The sequence below is a fragment of the Capra hircus genome, chromosome 11 (genome assembly GCF_001704415.2).
Source record: "Capra hircus breed San Clemente chromosome 11, ASM170441v1, whole genome shotgun sequence".
NCBI lineage: Eukaryota > Metazoa > Chordata > Mammalia > Artiodactyla > Bovidae > Capra > Capra hircus.
Window position 1 is genome coordinate 67,424,038 of NC_030818.1, and position 17,677 is coordinate 67,441,714.

Here is a 17,677-nt window from a genome sequence, read left to right on the forward strand (position 1 = left end):
CCCAGACCTGGCAGAAGACCTGCGAGTGGGTTTTTCCCAAACACTTGAGCAAAACTCCTATGTCACTGGGAATAGCAGGGAACCCAGAGGTCCTGTAGTTGTTAGGGGCCCTGCAGTTGGGGTCATGAAGCTAATGGATGGACCCCAGATTGGCTGGTCCTGGGGATGCCCAGGGGACATAATCGGGGTTCATCTGGATCTCTGGAATCCTCGTGCCATGTGTACATACATCACGCACTTTGGTACTCCTGGAATGGAGCCAGTTTATTAGGGAAACTCTGGAAGGGGCAACAGCCCAGAAGCTGGTGCTCCCTGCAGGCTTTGGAGATTCCAGAGGGCCATGACGAGATGCCTGAAGAAGCTGCTCTGAGCCCATAAGCTGCCCAGAGCATGTGTCCAGATGTTCAGGAGGGAGAAAAATGCAAACAGCTTTACCCAGAGGCTTTCGGAGATTCCTGATCACTTCATGGTCTTGGGGAAAGGATGCCTGAAAGAGCTATTTAAGTTCCTTATCTCATTTCTTATTTCTAGAGGTCCTTATTTCTAGAAGGACTGGGGAATTCCCTGGTGGTCCAGTGATTAGGACTCCATGGTATCACTGCCACGGGCCCAAGTTCAATTCCTGGTCAGAAACTACAGTTTCTGTGCAGCCAAAAAAAAAAAAAAAAAAAATAGTTTCTAGAAAGACCAAGTCCACCTAATGTCTCCGAGGAGCAAGTAATGTCTGATGTACCAGAATCTGGGGCCCTCTGGAGATATGGGTGTGTAGGCCAGATCTACCCCTGCCTTTGCAGTTACATGAACCAATAAATCCCCTTTAGTGCTTCAGTTCAAAAAAGTAGGATTTTTCTTTACTAATAACCAAGTGAGTCCTCTTCCAATACAGGAGCTTGTTACAACTTTACATATGATTGGATGCGGGTACCATCTCGGGCAAGGGCAACATGAAGCATAGTTAACTGGGAGGACTCAGTACTCTTAAGAGAAACTGAGAAGTTGGGGAGGTGGAGTATGCATTTTGTCAGACACATGAACTGAATTAAAAGGGCAGTCGGTACTTCTGAAGGCTCAGTGGAGGCTGGTCCTATAAACTCTAGATCCACGAGAAGCCTGTTTGACATTATCATAGTGCAGGTTAATCTCTCTTCCAGTCATTAGACCCCTCTCACCCTTATACTTCAAGATGGAAGTACTCAACGCTTAATTTTTGAAGTGTATAGGGTGCCTGAAAACAGCCTCCCGAAATAATAAAATTCTACTCAACTCCAAATGGCTTGAACTAGCTACACGCAAAGAGCAGAGGCTCCTGTGGATTGAAGATTATTAAATATGAAGTATGTTTGTCAGGAAAAACCTTTGTTTATATAAACAGTAGAAGCACCACCATGGTAACCCTGCTTGGTTTACAGCCTAAAGCCTCCCAGCCAAATTCCCGCCTCCTTTTTCACTGCTAGCCTACATTTTTTAAAAACATCCCCAGCCAAAATTCCATGATTTGCCTGCTAGGTTTCCAGGCTCAGAAAATGTCATTTAAAAAGTAGTGGGGGAACCGGTTGCAACCACGTCCAAAGTTTCTAAATGAAAGCTCATTTCTCTTTCTCTCTCTCTCTCTCTCCTCTCTCTCTCTCTCTGTCACACACACACACATACACAGATTTTGTTTGCCAATTACAGTATGCTTTTCCTTTTTTATGTAACCAAAGTCTCCTTGGGCCCCACAAGCCTGCAGGACCAATGAAATAACAACATACAGGCAGCTGTAACCCGTATTCTGGGTTTTTCTCCTACCTACTCACAGAGCATCTTAAGGGGTGTACTTTAGAGGTGACCCTGAACAAATCCAGGGCGAGACAGTGCGGCCTCTTCCCCAGTGGTGTCCACAGGGTCCCCGTCACCTCTGTGCTCTCCCTGGAAGTCCGGGGACCCAGTGATGTGCGGGGGAACTCCAGAGAAGCCCTTGCGTTCCTTGGTGTTCTGCTCCATTAACACGCATCAAACCAGGCTACTGTGCCCACTGTCTGATTGTCTTACTAACGTTTGTAGCAGAAGCTGTCCCTGCCATCCAAAGAACCCAGCCACATATCCAATGGCCAGTCCAAGTGGTGGCGCCTGGCGTGTCTCGAGATACCCTTCCCTCCAGCGACTGAGGTCAAAGCATCCAGCCTAATCTGCAGGAGGCTGCTCAGGCCCTCACCCAAACAGGCATCTGGGGGCCCCGCCTACCAGTTCAGACATGTCCCAGCATGTCTGACCTACTTACACCGAAGTGGGGAGCTCCAATCCCTCCGACAGGAGAGACCTTTAGAGAATGCAGCAGTGACATCCACCCTCTCCATCTGCCCGCCTGAGGCTGATGGTCTGGGCCCAAGCCCTGGGGGAAAGGATTGCTCTACTCCGGGAGAAAAGTACATTGACATCAGATTATTTTCCAACAGTGTTTCCCACTTCTTAACATTTGCCACATTGCATTCCACGTTCCAGTTTTCAAAAGGACAGAAAGTGTTAGTCGCTCAGTAATGTCGACTCTTTCGCGATCCCATGGTCTGTAGCCTGCCAGGCTCCTCTGTCCATGGGATGTCCCAGGCATGAGCACAGGAGTGGGTAGCCATTTCCTGGGTATTGATAATATAAAACGGAAATTAACTGGAATCAAGAACTTTATTTTCAAGTGGATTTACGATTGAGCATCGTTTGGCTTTTACCTGAAATATTCTCCTTGAGACACCAGGAAACCAGGTCTGAGAGATAAAGTGAGGTTGCCATACACAGTTATTTATTAAGTTTGGTCACATTTTAGATTTCTCTCTTTTTTTTTAAACCTAGCTTACTACAATTTTGCTTAAAGTTCTTAATTTAACGGAGAATAAGTAATACTTTCTCTCTGTATTACCTACTTCTCATTCACATTTCTGGTAAGTTTCTCCTTCCATATGTTACATATATTACGTATGTTACATATGTTATATACATTACAGGATTAAAAGTCCTTTTATAGATATTTTCTCAGGTAATAAGTGTTTAATAGCTTCATGACCCCAATTCACCCTCTTTTCGATCTCAACTCAGGCTTCAATTCATACATTTCCAACTCAGCCAAGGGTATGTGGGAGCCAAAAATTACTTTTAGAGAAGGGCAGACTGGCTTCTGCTGGTGTGTTTCAATCCAAGTGTCACACCAAGAAAATGAAGCCTCTGCTTAGCTCTTCATGAACTGGGGAGCTCTGCATGAACTGCAGTTCTCTGCTTAGAACTGCATAAACTCCTGCAAGAAAAGAAGAGCTAAATACCTGTCTGCATAAATGAAACCTTCTACATCATTACTTTCTTCAGTGTGGTAAATATTTGAATGTGTGTGTACAAAGTCACTTCAGTCATGTCCAACTCTCTGTGACCCTACGGACTGTAGCCCACCAGCCACCTGTGTCCATAGGATTCTCCAGGCAATAATACTGAAGTGGGTTGCCATACCCTCCTCCAGGGGATCTTCCTGACCCAGGGATCGAACCCACATCTCTATGTCTCCTGCATTGGCTGACAGGTTCTTTATCACTAGGGCCAGAATAACTATATTAATAATTTGATACCAACTCCAATGTGGGAGCAGGGGTGTTCCCCATGCCACCAAGCAGTTAATTCATTTCTGACACCATCTACTCAGAAAGACTATCAGAGGCCACAGGACAAGGGCTCAATCCCACAAGACTTTAGATGCCAATCACAAAACCAAGGTATTACCTATGCTTCTCATTGGCTATAAATCAAAGTTCCATGACTCCTCCTTGCATACGTACATAATAAGTCACTTAAGTTATGTCTGACTCTTCGCAACCCCATGGACTGTAACCATCCAGGCTCCTCTGTCCATGGGATTCTCCAGGCAGGAATACTGGAGTGGGTTGCCGTGCCCTCCTCCAGGGGATCTTCCTAATCCAGGGATCAAACCTGCGTCTCTTACATCTCCTGCATTGGCAGGCAGGTTCTTTACCACTAGTGCCATCTGGGACTCCTCCTGGGGTTCAGGTAATTTGGTAGAGCAGCTCACAGGACTCGGGAAACCTGTTTCCTCACCAGGTTACTGATTAACAAAGACTATCAACAAATATGAATCAACCCCATAGAAGAGATGCACAAGGCAAGGTATGGGGAAGGGGCATGGGGCTCCTATGCTCTCGCAGCATCTCCATGTGTTCACCAACACAGAAGCTCTCCAGATACCATCCTTTTGGGGTTTTCCAGAGGCTTCATCACATAGGCAGGGTTGATTAAGTTATTGGCCACTGTCGACTGTTTCAACCTCCAGCCTCTCTCCCCTCCCTGGAAATCAGAGGATGGGACTAAAAATTCTAACCCTCTAACCCTGTGGTTGGCCACCAACCACCATCCTGAGGTGACCAGGAGTTTTTCTAAAGTCACCTCGTTAATTCAACAAGAGCATCTTATGATGCTCATCACTCAGGAAATTTCAAGTGTTTTAGGAGCTCTGTGCCAGAGACTAGACAATACTTATCTATGATAAATCACAAAACCACAATATACAAGGTATTTTTCTCTTATTATTTCACTCAGAATCAGATCTGCAGGAGGATAGAGTGCTCCCTCTTGTACCATGGTCCAAAGAATAGACTTAAGTAGGTCAGCCCATACATATAAAGAGATAAATGGTTACTTACTGAACATTGTAATGAATGTTTTCCTCCAGGGAGACAGCCATGCTCACATACACTGTTGCTCAAGGTTGTACAATGGATTCAATGAGGCTATGAGATCTAAGGGTGATGGTTCTCAAAGTGTGGATCTCGGCCGCTTATAGCCAGATGATCTTTGATGATTATATTATTAGAAATGCAGATTACTGGGCTGCAACTCCACTCACTGAATCACAGTCCCTGCTGTTGACCTGAGAATCTGCACTGTTTAATAGGCTCCTTAGCATATTAAAACTCAAGAATTACTTCCCCAAAGTCTAAATGAGACATGTCTCTAAGGAAGATGTGGTAGTCTCTCTTTGTAAAATTGTATTGGGAATCAGTGCTGACCAGATACCAATCAGGTACTTTAGGAGTTAGAGCTGTGCACATTTAAGCCCCAAATTCACATCACTTGATAGCAAAAAAATCTCAAGCCATGAATGTAGAAAGGAAAATTCTGAACTGGTAAAGTCTTAGTCACCTCACAGAAATAAATGCAAAACTTCTCTGAAGGAAGTCGTCTTCAACCTAGGCCTCAAAGAATTCCCAAAAGTAATTCACTGGGGAACTCACAGTCAAAATGAACAAAGCACAGAAAGAAAGAAATCATTAGGAGTGCATATCAGCAGAAATACAGGCTATCCAGACTATCCAGGCACAGCCTTAAAAATAATTTCCACATCATGTTTAAAGAAGTAAAAATGAGGTTGAAAAAAGCTTCAAGGCAGAGAAAATAATGACCAAAGTTGAAAAATAACCAAAAAGTAAATGTATAAATATATACACACACATATATACATATATATGTATATAATTATGCTAAATATACATATATTTGTATTAAATATTATATAAATGTATTTATAAAAATATTAAGTATTTAAAGAGAGATAAAAATCATTGAAAATTTTAAAAGTCAGTGGCTTGACTGTCATCAGGCACAAAGGAACTTTCTGGGGAGCGAAAAATATTCCACAAATGAAATGTGATGATTGTTATACAACTACAAATTCACAAAAACCTATCAGTTCTACAGTAACAAGGGATAAAACTTATGGTATATAAGGTAAAAGTTGCTCAGTCATGTCCGATTCTTTGCAACCCCATGGACTATACAGTCCATGGAATTCCCCAGGCCACAATACTGAAGTGGGTAGCCTTTCCCTTCTCCAGGGGATCTTCCCAAGCCAGGGATTGAACCCAGGTCTCCCACCTTGTGGGCAGATTCTTTACCAGCTGAGCCATAAAGGAAGCCCAAGAATAGTGGAGTGTGGTAGCCGATCCCTTCTCCAGCAGATCTTCCTGACCCAGGAATCAAACCCCAGTCTCCCACATTGCAGGTGGATTCTTTACCAGCTGAGCCACAAGGGAAGCTCAAGAATAGTGGAGTGTGGTAGCCGATCCCTTCTCTAGCAGATCTTCCTGACCCAGGAATCAAACCCCAGTCTCCCACATTGCAGGTGGATTCTTTACCAGCTGAGCCACAAGAGAAGCCCAAGAATAGTGGAGTGTGGTAGCCGATCCCTTCTCCAGCAGATCTTCCTGACCCAGGAATCTAACCCCAGTCTCCCACATTGCAGGTGGATTCTTTACCAGCTGAGCCACAAGAGAAGCCCAAGAATAGTGGAGTGTGGTAGCCGATCCCTTCTCCAGCAGATCTTTCTGACCCAGGAATCAAACCAGGATCTCCTGCATTGCAGGCAGATTCTTCACCAACTGAGCTATCAGGGAAGCCCTTTATGGTATATAAAGTAGTCCTTAATAAAGTTGTCTAAAAAGAAAGCTCAAAGAATTGCCTTCAAAACAAATTAGACACAGATGAGAGTAAACTAGTGAACCAGAAAACAGATTAGAAGAAATCATTTGGAATGATTCACAGAGAGACAAAAAGATGGAAAATACACCTGAGAGGATAAGAGAGGCATGGGGAATAGGGTGAGGTGATCTAGCTGATGTCTAATCAGAATGACCAAATAGAAGCAGAAGATATTAAGAAGAGGTGGCAAGAATACACAGAACTATACAAAAAAGATCTTAATGACCTGGGTAACCACAGTGGTGTGATCACTCGCCTACAGACTGACATCCTGGAGTATGAAGTCAAGTGGGCCTTAAGAAGCATTACTACAAACAAAGCTAGTGGTGATGGAATTCCAGCTGAGCTAATTCAAATCCTAAACAATGCTGTGAAAAAAGTGCTGCACTCATGCCAGCAAATTTGGAAAACTCAGCAATGTCCACAGGACTGGAAAAGGTCAGTTTTCATTCCAATCCCAAAGAAGGGCAATGCCAAAGAATGTTCAAACTACTGCACAATGACACTCATTTCACATGCTAGCAAGGTAATTCTCAAAATCATTCAAACTAAACTTCAACAGTACGTGAATTGAGAACTTCCAGATGTATAAGCTGGGTTTTAAAGAGGCAAAGGAACCAGAGATCAAAGTGCCAGCACACACTGGATCATGGAGAAAGCAAAGGAATTCCAGAAAAACATCTACTTCTGCTTGACTGACTAAGCCTGACTGTGTGGAACACAGCAAACTGTGGAAAACATTTAAAGAAATGGGAATACCACACCACCTTACCTCTCTCCTGAGAAATCTGTATGCAGGTCAAGAAGCAACAGAACCAGACATGGAATAACGAACTGATTCAAAATTGGGAAAGAAGTATGACAAGGCTGACAAGTATGACAAGTATACTGTCACCCTGCTTATTTAACTTCAAATTGCTTTTAAGGTCTCTTTTTCTGTGGTTTTGAAACAATGTATCTAAGAATGGAATTTCTTCTAAAGCTTTGGATTTTGGAGGATCCCTAAATTCCATAAATTGCCTTTAATCTGGTCTAGGACATTCTCTGAAAAGCTTTGACTTTTGACTCATTTTCTATAACTCTTTGCTTCATCAAACCTTCAGACCTTCTTTGAGTTCCATAATTCTCTCTTCAATTATGTCTGTTTATCCATTCTAATTTCAATTACATCTCATTTTTAGTCCTGAACTCTGCCTTGACATTATTTTCTTATTCTTTTGTCATACATACATAATTGTCTTATTCCCACATTGCTTCTGATACTTCCAATTTCTGCAGTCTTTGAAGGTTTGATTCTGCCATTTGTTATTTCTTCTCTTGCATGTTTGTGATTTTGGATTTGAGCTTGTTTCTTGGAATATGAGTGGGAATGCTTTGAGGTTTGTGGTAAAGCACACTCCTCCAGCAAGGATTTGGGGTTGATTCCTGGGACTCCATCAACTCGGAATCACCATGAAAGAAACTCAGTTTGAGGCTTTTTAGGACATACAGGTATGGCAAACTTCTACACAAAGCCTATGTGGAGATTAGCTGTGGTAAGGAATTCCCATGGGATTCTCATGGCAGATTTCTCTCATCCACAACCCTCAGCTGAGGCCTACATTTTCTTCACAATAACTCTGACAATTTTATTTCCTAATTTACTCTTTTGCCAAGCATGTCATTTTCCATTTTGGTTGACTTCCCACCTTTCTCCAACCCATGGCTTAGTTTCCTATCTCCCATATGCGACCCATTAAAACTGAATGATCTACTCAGCAAGATATTAACCAATGGCCCCCCTCTTAGTATAACTATCAGCTTCAGTATTTGTTGTCTTACTTTTTGTGTCTTAGACTTCCTTCTTTTCTTAACAACTCACATTAAACTATATAAAGTAAATGTAGGTTTTTTTGCATTTTTAAACAGCATTAAAATTTGTCCCAGGAAGTTCCGCAGGTCATCTAGTCTACCATATTGTCAGAAATTCTTGCTGTTAATCTTTTTCACATATATATAGGCCCCCAGCTTAGGTACAAGAATGGGTGGGAGGAAGAGGTTTAAGGAGAGAAGCAAAAGGTTCTGGCAAATATCACAACTACCTGAGTGCTGGGTGAGAACTAAGGAAGCACAAAACAGGTAATGGAAGAGAAAATGTATGTATTTATAAGTAGGTAGCTGCATGCATGTATTTATATAATAAAACTATGGACTTTTGTACAAATAAGGGACTTAGTAGCAATGTGTTTTGTTTTTCCTTGATACATATATATATTTATATAATTAATCAAATTTTCTCCTTCCAATTATTCCACTTAAGACTATATAAGACTTTTATATCAAGGGGGATTGTTTTTAAGGATAAAGAACAAACATCACACAGAGATGGATAGAGAAATTCACGAAATGTATCTCTTCTTCGGAAGAAGTTGAGAACATCTTTATTTCAACAGGGATAGTTGCTGCGTATCAGGCAGAATCATGATATTCTTCTTATTTTCTGGAAACTTAAATATGGATACAAGGGTAAGTAAAGATGCCATGTATTCCAAAGGGTGAACTGTGATGGACAACATCTGTTGAATATTCTATATATACTATACCCACCCTTCTAAATTCTCCCTCCTACTGGATACTTGTACACAGATATCCCATTCGATTTCTCCAGTGAGAATCATTTGAACACAATTTGGGAGGAAAAAGAAAAGGACAAATAATATTCTCCAGTGGCAACTGCAAACAGACTAGTGAGCATCAAACAGCTAATGTGGGACTTGCCAATATCTTCCAAGCATCTTTCTGAGAACTCACCCCAGTGCTACGGACAGCTGGTTATCTCAGCTGCAATTCCTGCAGATTTGTTTCCTCCTTGATCTGCATTTCTCAGACCTAATGCCTGTGTAAACCCAATTCTCATATTAAATCCTTTCTTACTGGAAATGCCAGTACTGATTTATGATTTCTTGACCAAACTCTAACTCAGCAAGCAAAGGCATTGAAAGAAAAAATAAGAGGGAAAATGCTATTTAGAGTATAACTTAGGTCAGCCAGTATTTTTCTAGCCAACTACTATGGCAGTCATAGGCTCAGGCACAGAGATATATCTTGTTTATGCTGAGCTCATCTATCCTTGGTGGTGGTTCAGTTGTTAAGTCATGTCCGACTCTTGCGACTCCACGGACTGTTGCCTGCCAGGCTCCTCTGTCCATGGGATTTTCCAGGCAAGAATGCTGGAGTGGATTGCCATTTCCTTCTCCAGGGGATCTTCCCAACCTAGGAATCGAACCCGGGTCTCCTGCATTGCAGGCAGATTCTTTACCAACTGAGCTATAAGGGAAGCCCATTTATCCTTAGGTCCTTCTCATATGATCTGTGTATCTGGTGTACCCAGTACACTGGACAACATAAAGGTAAGATGGACAAGAAAAGCAACAGTTGGCTGTTAAATTTTGTGAAGAGATTATCCATTTAAATAATGATCCAATTTTCAGGCATCCTATTTGAGCACAAGCTAAGCCATTATAGATCTTTAATTTTAAAAATATTAACATTAAAAATCAGCTCCATCTTCTGATAGGGTGACTATCAACATTCTCAGAGCAGCCCCTACTTTGTTTCAGCATATTAAGCCCAAACAAGTTGAGAACCATTAACTTCAGAACATCACCCTGAAAAGACCAATGTTTAACAAATATAAACATATACAAAGGCAGACTGATTAATGAATGGGAAAGAAATAACTACAGTTCTATGCAGAGAGCACTTCTCCAATTGTTTACAATCTCCATTTTTTATTCCGTATTTCCATAAGGCAGCTAACTTATCTCTATCTTGGGAAATCTCAGGAATTCGCAAATAAATTGATATAAACCTGTTTTTTCTGCCAAGATAACAACTCAAAGTATTTAAATTGTTAATGTTGTGCCAGTAAAGTCAATTCTGCTTTCAGAGACCAGTGTATTTTTCTACTTCACTTAAAGCACAAAAAGAGACAATCTATACGAATAAGTTTTAAAATTGTTTCTTTCAAAGAAAGAAATGCTTTGAACTTCAGTAACACATGATTCCAAGTTAATAACCAAGAACTTCAGACAGAAAACCTACAAAGATCTCCCAGAGTTCCTTGGTTTTTCCACAGCAGCAGTAAAAGTAAATTAAGAATAAAATCAATATTGGATTTACAATTTTATTCAAAGGATGAATACAAAACAGAAAGAGATAAAATTCAAAGCAAACATACTCAATATTTCAGAACAATTCTACACACAAAGCAAATAGGGGGAAAAAAACCCACCAAAAGCCCCCATAAATCACACTAGCTAGATACATTCAAGTCTAACACAGAAAGAAACTTGAATTTAATGCAATTTTGCTTACCTAGAAACAAAGTTTTTATTGTCTCAGACTATTTTCCATCCCAGTGTGGGGCATTCTTTGAAGACAAAGTTTTCTAATGAGTCCATCTCACACTGAACTTGCCACAGTAAAACATCCTTGACTGTTGCCACACTTGTCCTAATGCCAACAGCAGTGTCACCTCACGGGGGCTGTTTGCAGAAACAAACTGTAGAGATGCTGACAGATCCAGGCCTTTGAAGCTTGGCTACTGCATGACAATCTAAAATTAACGGAAACCAACCTTTGGGTCTCACAAATTAGGAATACATTAGCTAAGAACACGTGATCATTTGCCTTTTAGGTACAATGGATCTAGAACTCTCAATGAGTGTTTACTTATATTACAAGCTTTGGGAATTCTAGCCATTTTCCTTCTAAGACCACACAGTACTTATCTCCATTTCAAAACATACAAAGCTGAGTGACAGAGGCAAAAATTAACCCCTGAAGATCCCCCAGGTGTACAATTGCTGTGAGTTCCACAATATAACTTACTTGCATTGTTGGAAATAATGCAATACTCACTATACTACAGCAATTAAAAACATATGAAACCATGCCAATTGCTTTCCTCCTAACAGTAAAAGTTTTTTACTTTTTACAAACATATATAAAGGCAGACTGATAAATGAATGGGAAGGAAATAGTTACAATTTTATCCAGAGAGCACTTCTCCAATTGCTTACAAGCTCCACTTTTTATTCCATATTTCAATTACATATCCATGCTCCATATTCAAATATTTTTTGAAATATGGAAAAGGAAATCTGGCTGCATTAACAGCATTCTTTATGAAAAAATACATGTGTGAACTCTGGTGTTTTAGTCAATGAATCATGTTAATATGAAGATCACAAACATGTCTTTTCGACTGTGGGAATAATCTCCTGTATACATACTAACCAAAAAGACAGTAATAAATTTTGTTTGGTCAAATGACCTATAACCTGGCAACTTTTCTTTTATTATTACAAGATTAGTTTTGATCTCTGGGATGCTTGTTTAAAGCTAGCTAATAAACTCGCTTCTACATCATTTTTTGAAAATGAGATAGAACAGTTTAACCATGGATAATGAGAGAAACTTAATAAAGACTTCTTTCACTCATCCAAAAAATTAAAGAATTTATTTTCCTTAAATCCACTCCAATGAAAAGTGGCCTCTTAATTTCTAGGGAAATTATTTCTTGGCCTTTAAAAGTACTCAGTAAATACTTACTGATAGTGAATTGAAGAGGATTTAAAGAAAACTTTTCACTAGAAGTAAGGCTAAATTTTATGTAAATAATGTGGCCTGTGGAAAAAATGATTCATGCTGGTGTGGCAGCCCTGAGCTTTGCTGCAGAGCAACACAGAGCAAAAGAGAGATGAGAGATTGGGCTCAATTCTATGGAAAGGCAACACAGCACATCCATTCATTCAAACCACGCTGGGCATAACTCTGTCTCCTGCAAAACACAGCAAGTGCTGTAAGCATTAGGGATAGAGATTTTTAGCTTGCTGTTTACAAAAGGATCCTGTAAAAGGACTCTTTGTTCTGCAATTAACAGACTGCCAGATAGGACAGAAACTTTAGATTTGGAGTATATGCTATTTTACTATTCACCCATCCTAAACACCCTTCTTTTCCAACTATCAACAACTTACAGTTGCTGATCACTGTATACCCTGTAAATGTGCTAGAAACAACAAGTCTAAAAGACTTAAGCATAATATTTACAGAGCATAACATCAGAAAAAGTAGAGCCTTTGTTTTATCTAATGATCCTTTTTAAAGTAATTGGGAAGCTGGAGTGAAGACATGACTTTTGAATATAAACGTAATATTTCTTCTTTTTAAAAGCAACAGTAATGAATAAACTTTTAGCATCAAAAATGTTTACTGACAACTAAACATCGGCTACAATCTTAGTACAATACAATCTTTAACACAACGACAAACATGTATATACTTCAAATATTGGCAAACTGCTTAAAAATGTAATTCGCAGCAAGATTTGGGTAACTTATTCACAGTTCGGAAATACAGTCATTAGACTGAGAAGACATGAGGAAGAAATGACTAAGTGGCTCAGTAAACTAAACATTCATCTTAAAGAACAGAAAACTGAAAAAAAGCCAGGATGAGTCTAAAATTTCCAGCTCAAAAGAAATATAACTTAAACGAATATGAAAAGTTTTATTTAAGCAAAAAAAAAAAAATTTCTACTGCAGAACAGTTTTAAAAGGCTAACAGAATCATTTCTATGTTCATTCTGAAAACTAGTATAGTAAGAAAGGTAATTTGAGATTTCTTAAAAAGTTCTCATGAGCCATTATTTATCATATTTTCCATAACATTGATATCAAGTTATTACAGACTCACAAGTTAATATGGCATAACTTGACAGTTTTTCTAGTTAACTATGATTTTTATTTTAACCGTGGATACTATCAGTTCAAAGCTAGTATTATCCATCCTATTGGTTATCATCACAGATCTAAAGAGAGTTAAATTCGTCAAGCTAGAGAAACACTGACATATTAACAATCTTTAAATATTGTGGGAAAAAATGATTTAATTGTTACAATTTTTAACTTGAGGCTCTAACACAAGAAAACAAAGTAATCTGAACTACATTTTCACAGGTAAAACACTACCTGGTATTCTGATATAAAAAATCTATTAAATATGTGGATATAACACTTCTTTTTTCTATCTTTACCATTCCCTTTAATTTCTTTGGCCTTCATAAATTCAATGTGAGCTGTGAATTCTTTTTAAATAAACATTTTCAATGACATTGCTCTCTTTAGAAAAATCACTTAAGCTATAGCGTATAATAATTAACCTCGTACTTCCCTTTTACTGCTATAGTATACAGCCTAGTGAGACAGACAAAGGAAACTGACCCCAAAGGACTTCTTAAAATACGTTTGCTAAAGTCAACATTTCAGATAGTTTTCCCTCTTTCAAGAGTTACTAGAAATACGTCAAAGGAATATAACCAAGAAGCTGAAGGGGTTCCTTTCCTCTCATCCTCATAATTAACTCCGGTCAAGAGATCTGTATTCAAAAGGTTAAGACAGTATCATCTCAGAAACATCTTTCTAAGAACCTTAAAGAAAATCTTTACTAGCTCTCTAACCAACAGTCTCACCTACATGTCACCTGTGTCAGTTCCCTTTTAGTTGTGATGCTTATTTTCACCTTGTATCTAACTGCTGTTCCTTACAGTACTACAGACACATGGATTTACAGCCTGTGATAACAGTTAACTCTGCAAAATGCACTTCACCTCTGAGAAACATGATATACACCAAAACCTGAACCATCATTTAAATGAACAAATTCACTCCCAACATTTAAAAGCTCAGCTCCATTTTTCCACTCTCTCACCCTGCACCTTCCAATGATCTAGTCTCCAGGAGCGGTCAGTACACTGGGAGACAAGTGGACTTTAAACAGGACATGTTTTTCAGTTTCTGGCACAGTGGCTTTCACATAATATGCTGTTGACAGAGTTATAACAAGCCAAAAACAGTTAACATTAACTTTCCTCCAACTATTTATTCCCATAGCACAGGTGATTTAAAAAGACAGAAAAGTTGACTGATGCCAAAGAAACAATCATTTACTGGGCCACGTGTTAGATGCTAACATGACCCTTGGCCTAAAAAGGATTCATGACCTGGGTAAAGAGTACTAAGTTATACACAAGTGAATTTAAATTTTAAATGTACTATAAGAAAGAATTTCTTATATGAAGGACTCCTTCTGTAGAATATCTTTCTCAAAAAATGATTTTCTTATACTTATTACATTGGTTTTATCTGAGCATCCACACTTAAAAGCAGTTTGCCTCATTACAGTATTTTGTGTTCATAATTCATAAAAGCATCTAAAAATCACTATATTAAACACTGTAGGGAGCAAGAAAAAGGGGTAGGGAAGAAAAACAATGTTTGTTTGGAAAATACCACTTCTTTTTTCTTACTATTGGTTTTTGAGATTTGATTTAGAACTTATCCTAGCTTGAAGTGTATCTGTGTGTGTGTCTGAGAGTGAGAGAAAGACACACACACACACACACACACACACAAAGAGGGAGAAGAAACAGACTGAAACTAATGACTGACTTCACATATCAGTTTCACTCAGAAAGCTAATCTGAACTTCAGAAATGCTACAAGTCCATACAAATCATGTGCATAAAAATGCTAAAATAACATAGTTAAGGATGACACTACACACATACTAAAACTAGCAGCCCTACACAAAATAATATTACAAACAATTGAAATAGATAAATGTATACCTGCAGCAGCTATATAATGGCATGAATAGTAATCCTATTTTAAAAACAGGTTTGTAGTCTCAATCTAACAGTCTTTCTGAATTACCTCAAAATATGCCAATTCTTTCTCTAACGCTAACACAAGGCAGAATTCTATGCTTCTCATACAACAGCCACCAGAAGTTCAAACACAGAAAATGGAAAAGGCTCAGCTAACTTTATTAGGCTAAATATCTTACCTTCGCAATTTAAAAATGAAAACTTTTGAAGGAAAAGGACTTAACCAAAACATAAACGCACTGCCCTGTAATGCCCAAGATGTTGCTAGAAAGCTCCATCAAGAAATTATTATTCACAACTTTTTGGGTGTCAAACTAGTGTTCTACTCTAAATTTTTTAATCTAAGTTGTTAAGTTTCCATTTCTGAAGGCACCTCAATATCACTTTTATATTTATATTTTCTTCATTCCTAAGTATATTTCAGGGGTAAAGCACAGAATATTCAGAAAGAAAAATACCTAAAAAGTAATAATAAAAATTTTATATAATCCTTCACTAATATCAGTGTAAAGCAGATAGCTTTTTCTAATTTTAGCCCATCATATACGTTTAGCCAAATTTTAGTCAAAAGACTTGCAAATCTTCCAAACAACTGCACGGAGTTTCCAAATTGGCATGAAGGTACTAGGGTTTGATTCAACAAAGCAGTAAAGGGAAGTTAAAATTAACTGTAAGGAATTCTCTGGGACAAAACTGAAGAGAATTCTGAACATCAGTATTGATTTGACATATTTGACAGCAACTCTCTGTGGTGATTTCAAAGAACAAGACAGAATGTCCTTCAGCAGTAATTTTTTAAAAGAAACTACAGATACAAGGAAACCAAAACCACTTTTAAGAGATTAAAAAAAAAAACAAGAAGTAGGATATCCAACTTATCTGTATCCCATCTTCAAATTTAAAATCGTATTGTCAGCTGTTCAAAGCAGCTCAGATTTAAAGTCTGTGCTATGAAATTGTGTAAGCATTCTCTGTTAAGGGCTGGATAAAACCAATGCACTACTATACTTCTTAGCTTCCTAAGAAACCTTGATCTACAGATAACCGATAATAAATCTGAGAGACTAAGAAAATAGAAATCCCATGAAGAAGTTTTCAGTTTTTAAGTTTCATAGACTGATTTAAAAACAAAACAATAAATTTCAAAATAATCACGGCATTTTCTCTTTATAACTTAGCAAAACCTTAATGAAATATCCAAGTACACTGTCACTGGCATTAAATATTCCAATTAAACACACTTTCATTGGCCTGAATGAAATATGAATGTATGCTGAAACAAATGCCAATTATTTTAATAACATACAATCCTTTCAGTTTGAAGTGGAGGGTCCCAAAATCCAACATTCAGCATCCTTTAAAGAAAATGAGAGCTAAATCTGATACCGATACCAACATAGATTCCACTATTCAAACTCCCCCACAAATCAATGGAAAAATATGAGGTAATTTCACAAAAATCACAAATTGAATGGAATAATTATAACTGATATATAAATAAGGATTTACTAAAAAAGGCTTAAAGGGGTGATATCTTAAATCAAGTTTCAAATACAAAAGGTGTCTTGTGTTGCTTAATCGCCCAGTTTCAGATGCTCCTTATTCTACGGTTACAGATTTGGCAAGATTCCGAGGGAAATCAACCTGCAAAATAAAGGAGTAAGATTTGAGAGATGATACTAACCGGGGTGGCGGTTGCTATCCGCAAATTATTTTTGCTTATACAAACATAAAAACAGGAACTGTCCTGGTGGTCCAGGGGCTAAGACTCTGCACTCCCAATGTAGGGGGCCTGGGTTTGATCCCTGCTCAGGGAACTAGATCCTGCAAGCCAACTGAGAGTTCACATGCTGCAATTAAAGATCCTGCATGCCACAACTAAGAGCTGGTACAGCCAAATAAAGAACCAAAGAAACCCCCTAAAAATAGAAAATGGCTTGTTCATTAACCATCTTTACTGGAGACTACAAAGAATTCGATTAGAAATATAGTGATATAATGCATCTTAAAACGACCCGAAATCAATTCAGAACAAGAATTCCAAAGCAGCCAGTTCAGCACACTCCTATGGTCCTCTATAAGCTGGCATCCCTCTCCCGGGACACTAGAAATGTGTAAGAGTGGGATGTTTTTGTTTTTCAGCATTCACTGTCTGTGTATTTATTTTTTTATACAAACTACAACAGAAGGATACATTTTAGTAAATTTTTTGTTTTTTTTTTTTCTTTTTTTAGTAAATTTTTAGCTGTATATGACTTTGGAATAGATTCTTTAGATTGACCAAAAGTTGAGCAGAAGGAGCCTTTTTGACTTGAATCTATATTAAAATTTTTTAAACACAGATTAATCCATTTTTCTGCCCTCAGAAAATGTGGAACGGTAAGTACAATTGAACCCTCAAGATTAAAGCTCAGAGGCAGTGATGCAGTCCTCCTAATAGAAAAATAATAGTGACTGCCA

The 17,677-nt window shown here is 38.5% G+C and overlaps 1 protein-coding gene across 2 annotated transcripts in view; it reads right to left on the reverse strand.

Moving 5' to 3' along the window:
- Window positions 10,656-17,677, reverse strand: part of GFPT1 (glutamine--fructose-6-phosphate transaminase 1) — a 66,567-nt gene continuing 59,545 nt past the window's right edge. Inside the window, exon 19 of one of the 2 annotated variants that reach the window (XM_018055446.1) lies at window positions 10,656-16,861. In XM_018055446.1, coding sequence (XP_017910935.1) covers window positions 16,817-16,861 — 45 coding nt within the window. In that variant the 3' untranslated portion in view covers window positions 10,656-16,816. The remainder of the gene's footprint in view (window positions 16,862-17,677) is intronic. The other variant, XM_018055447.1, reaches the window with a different exon arrangement.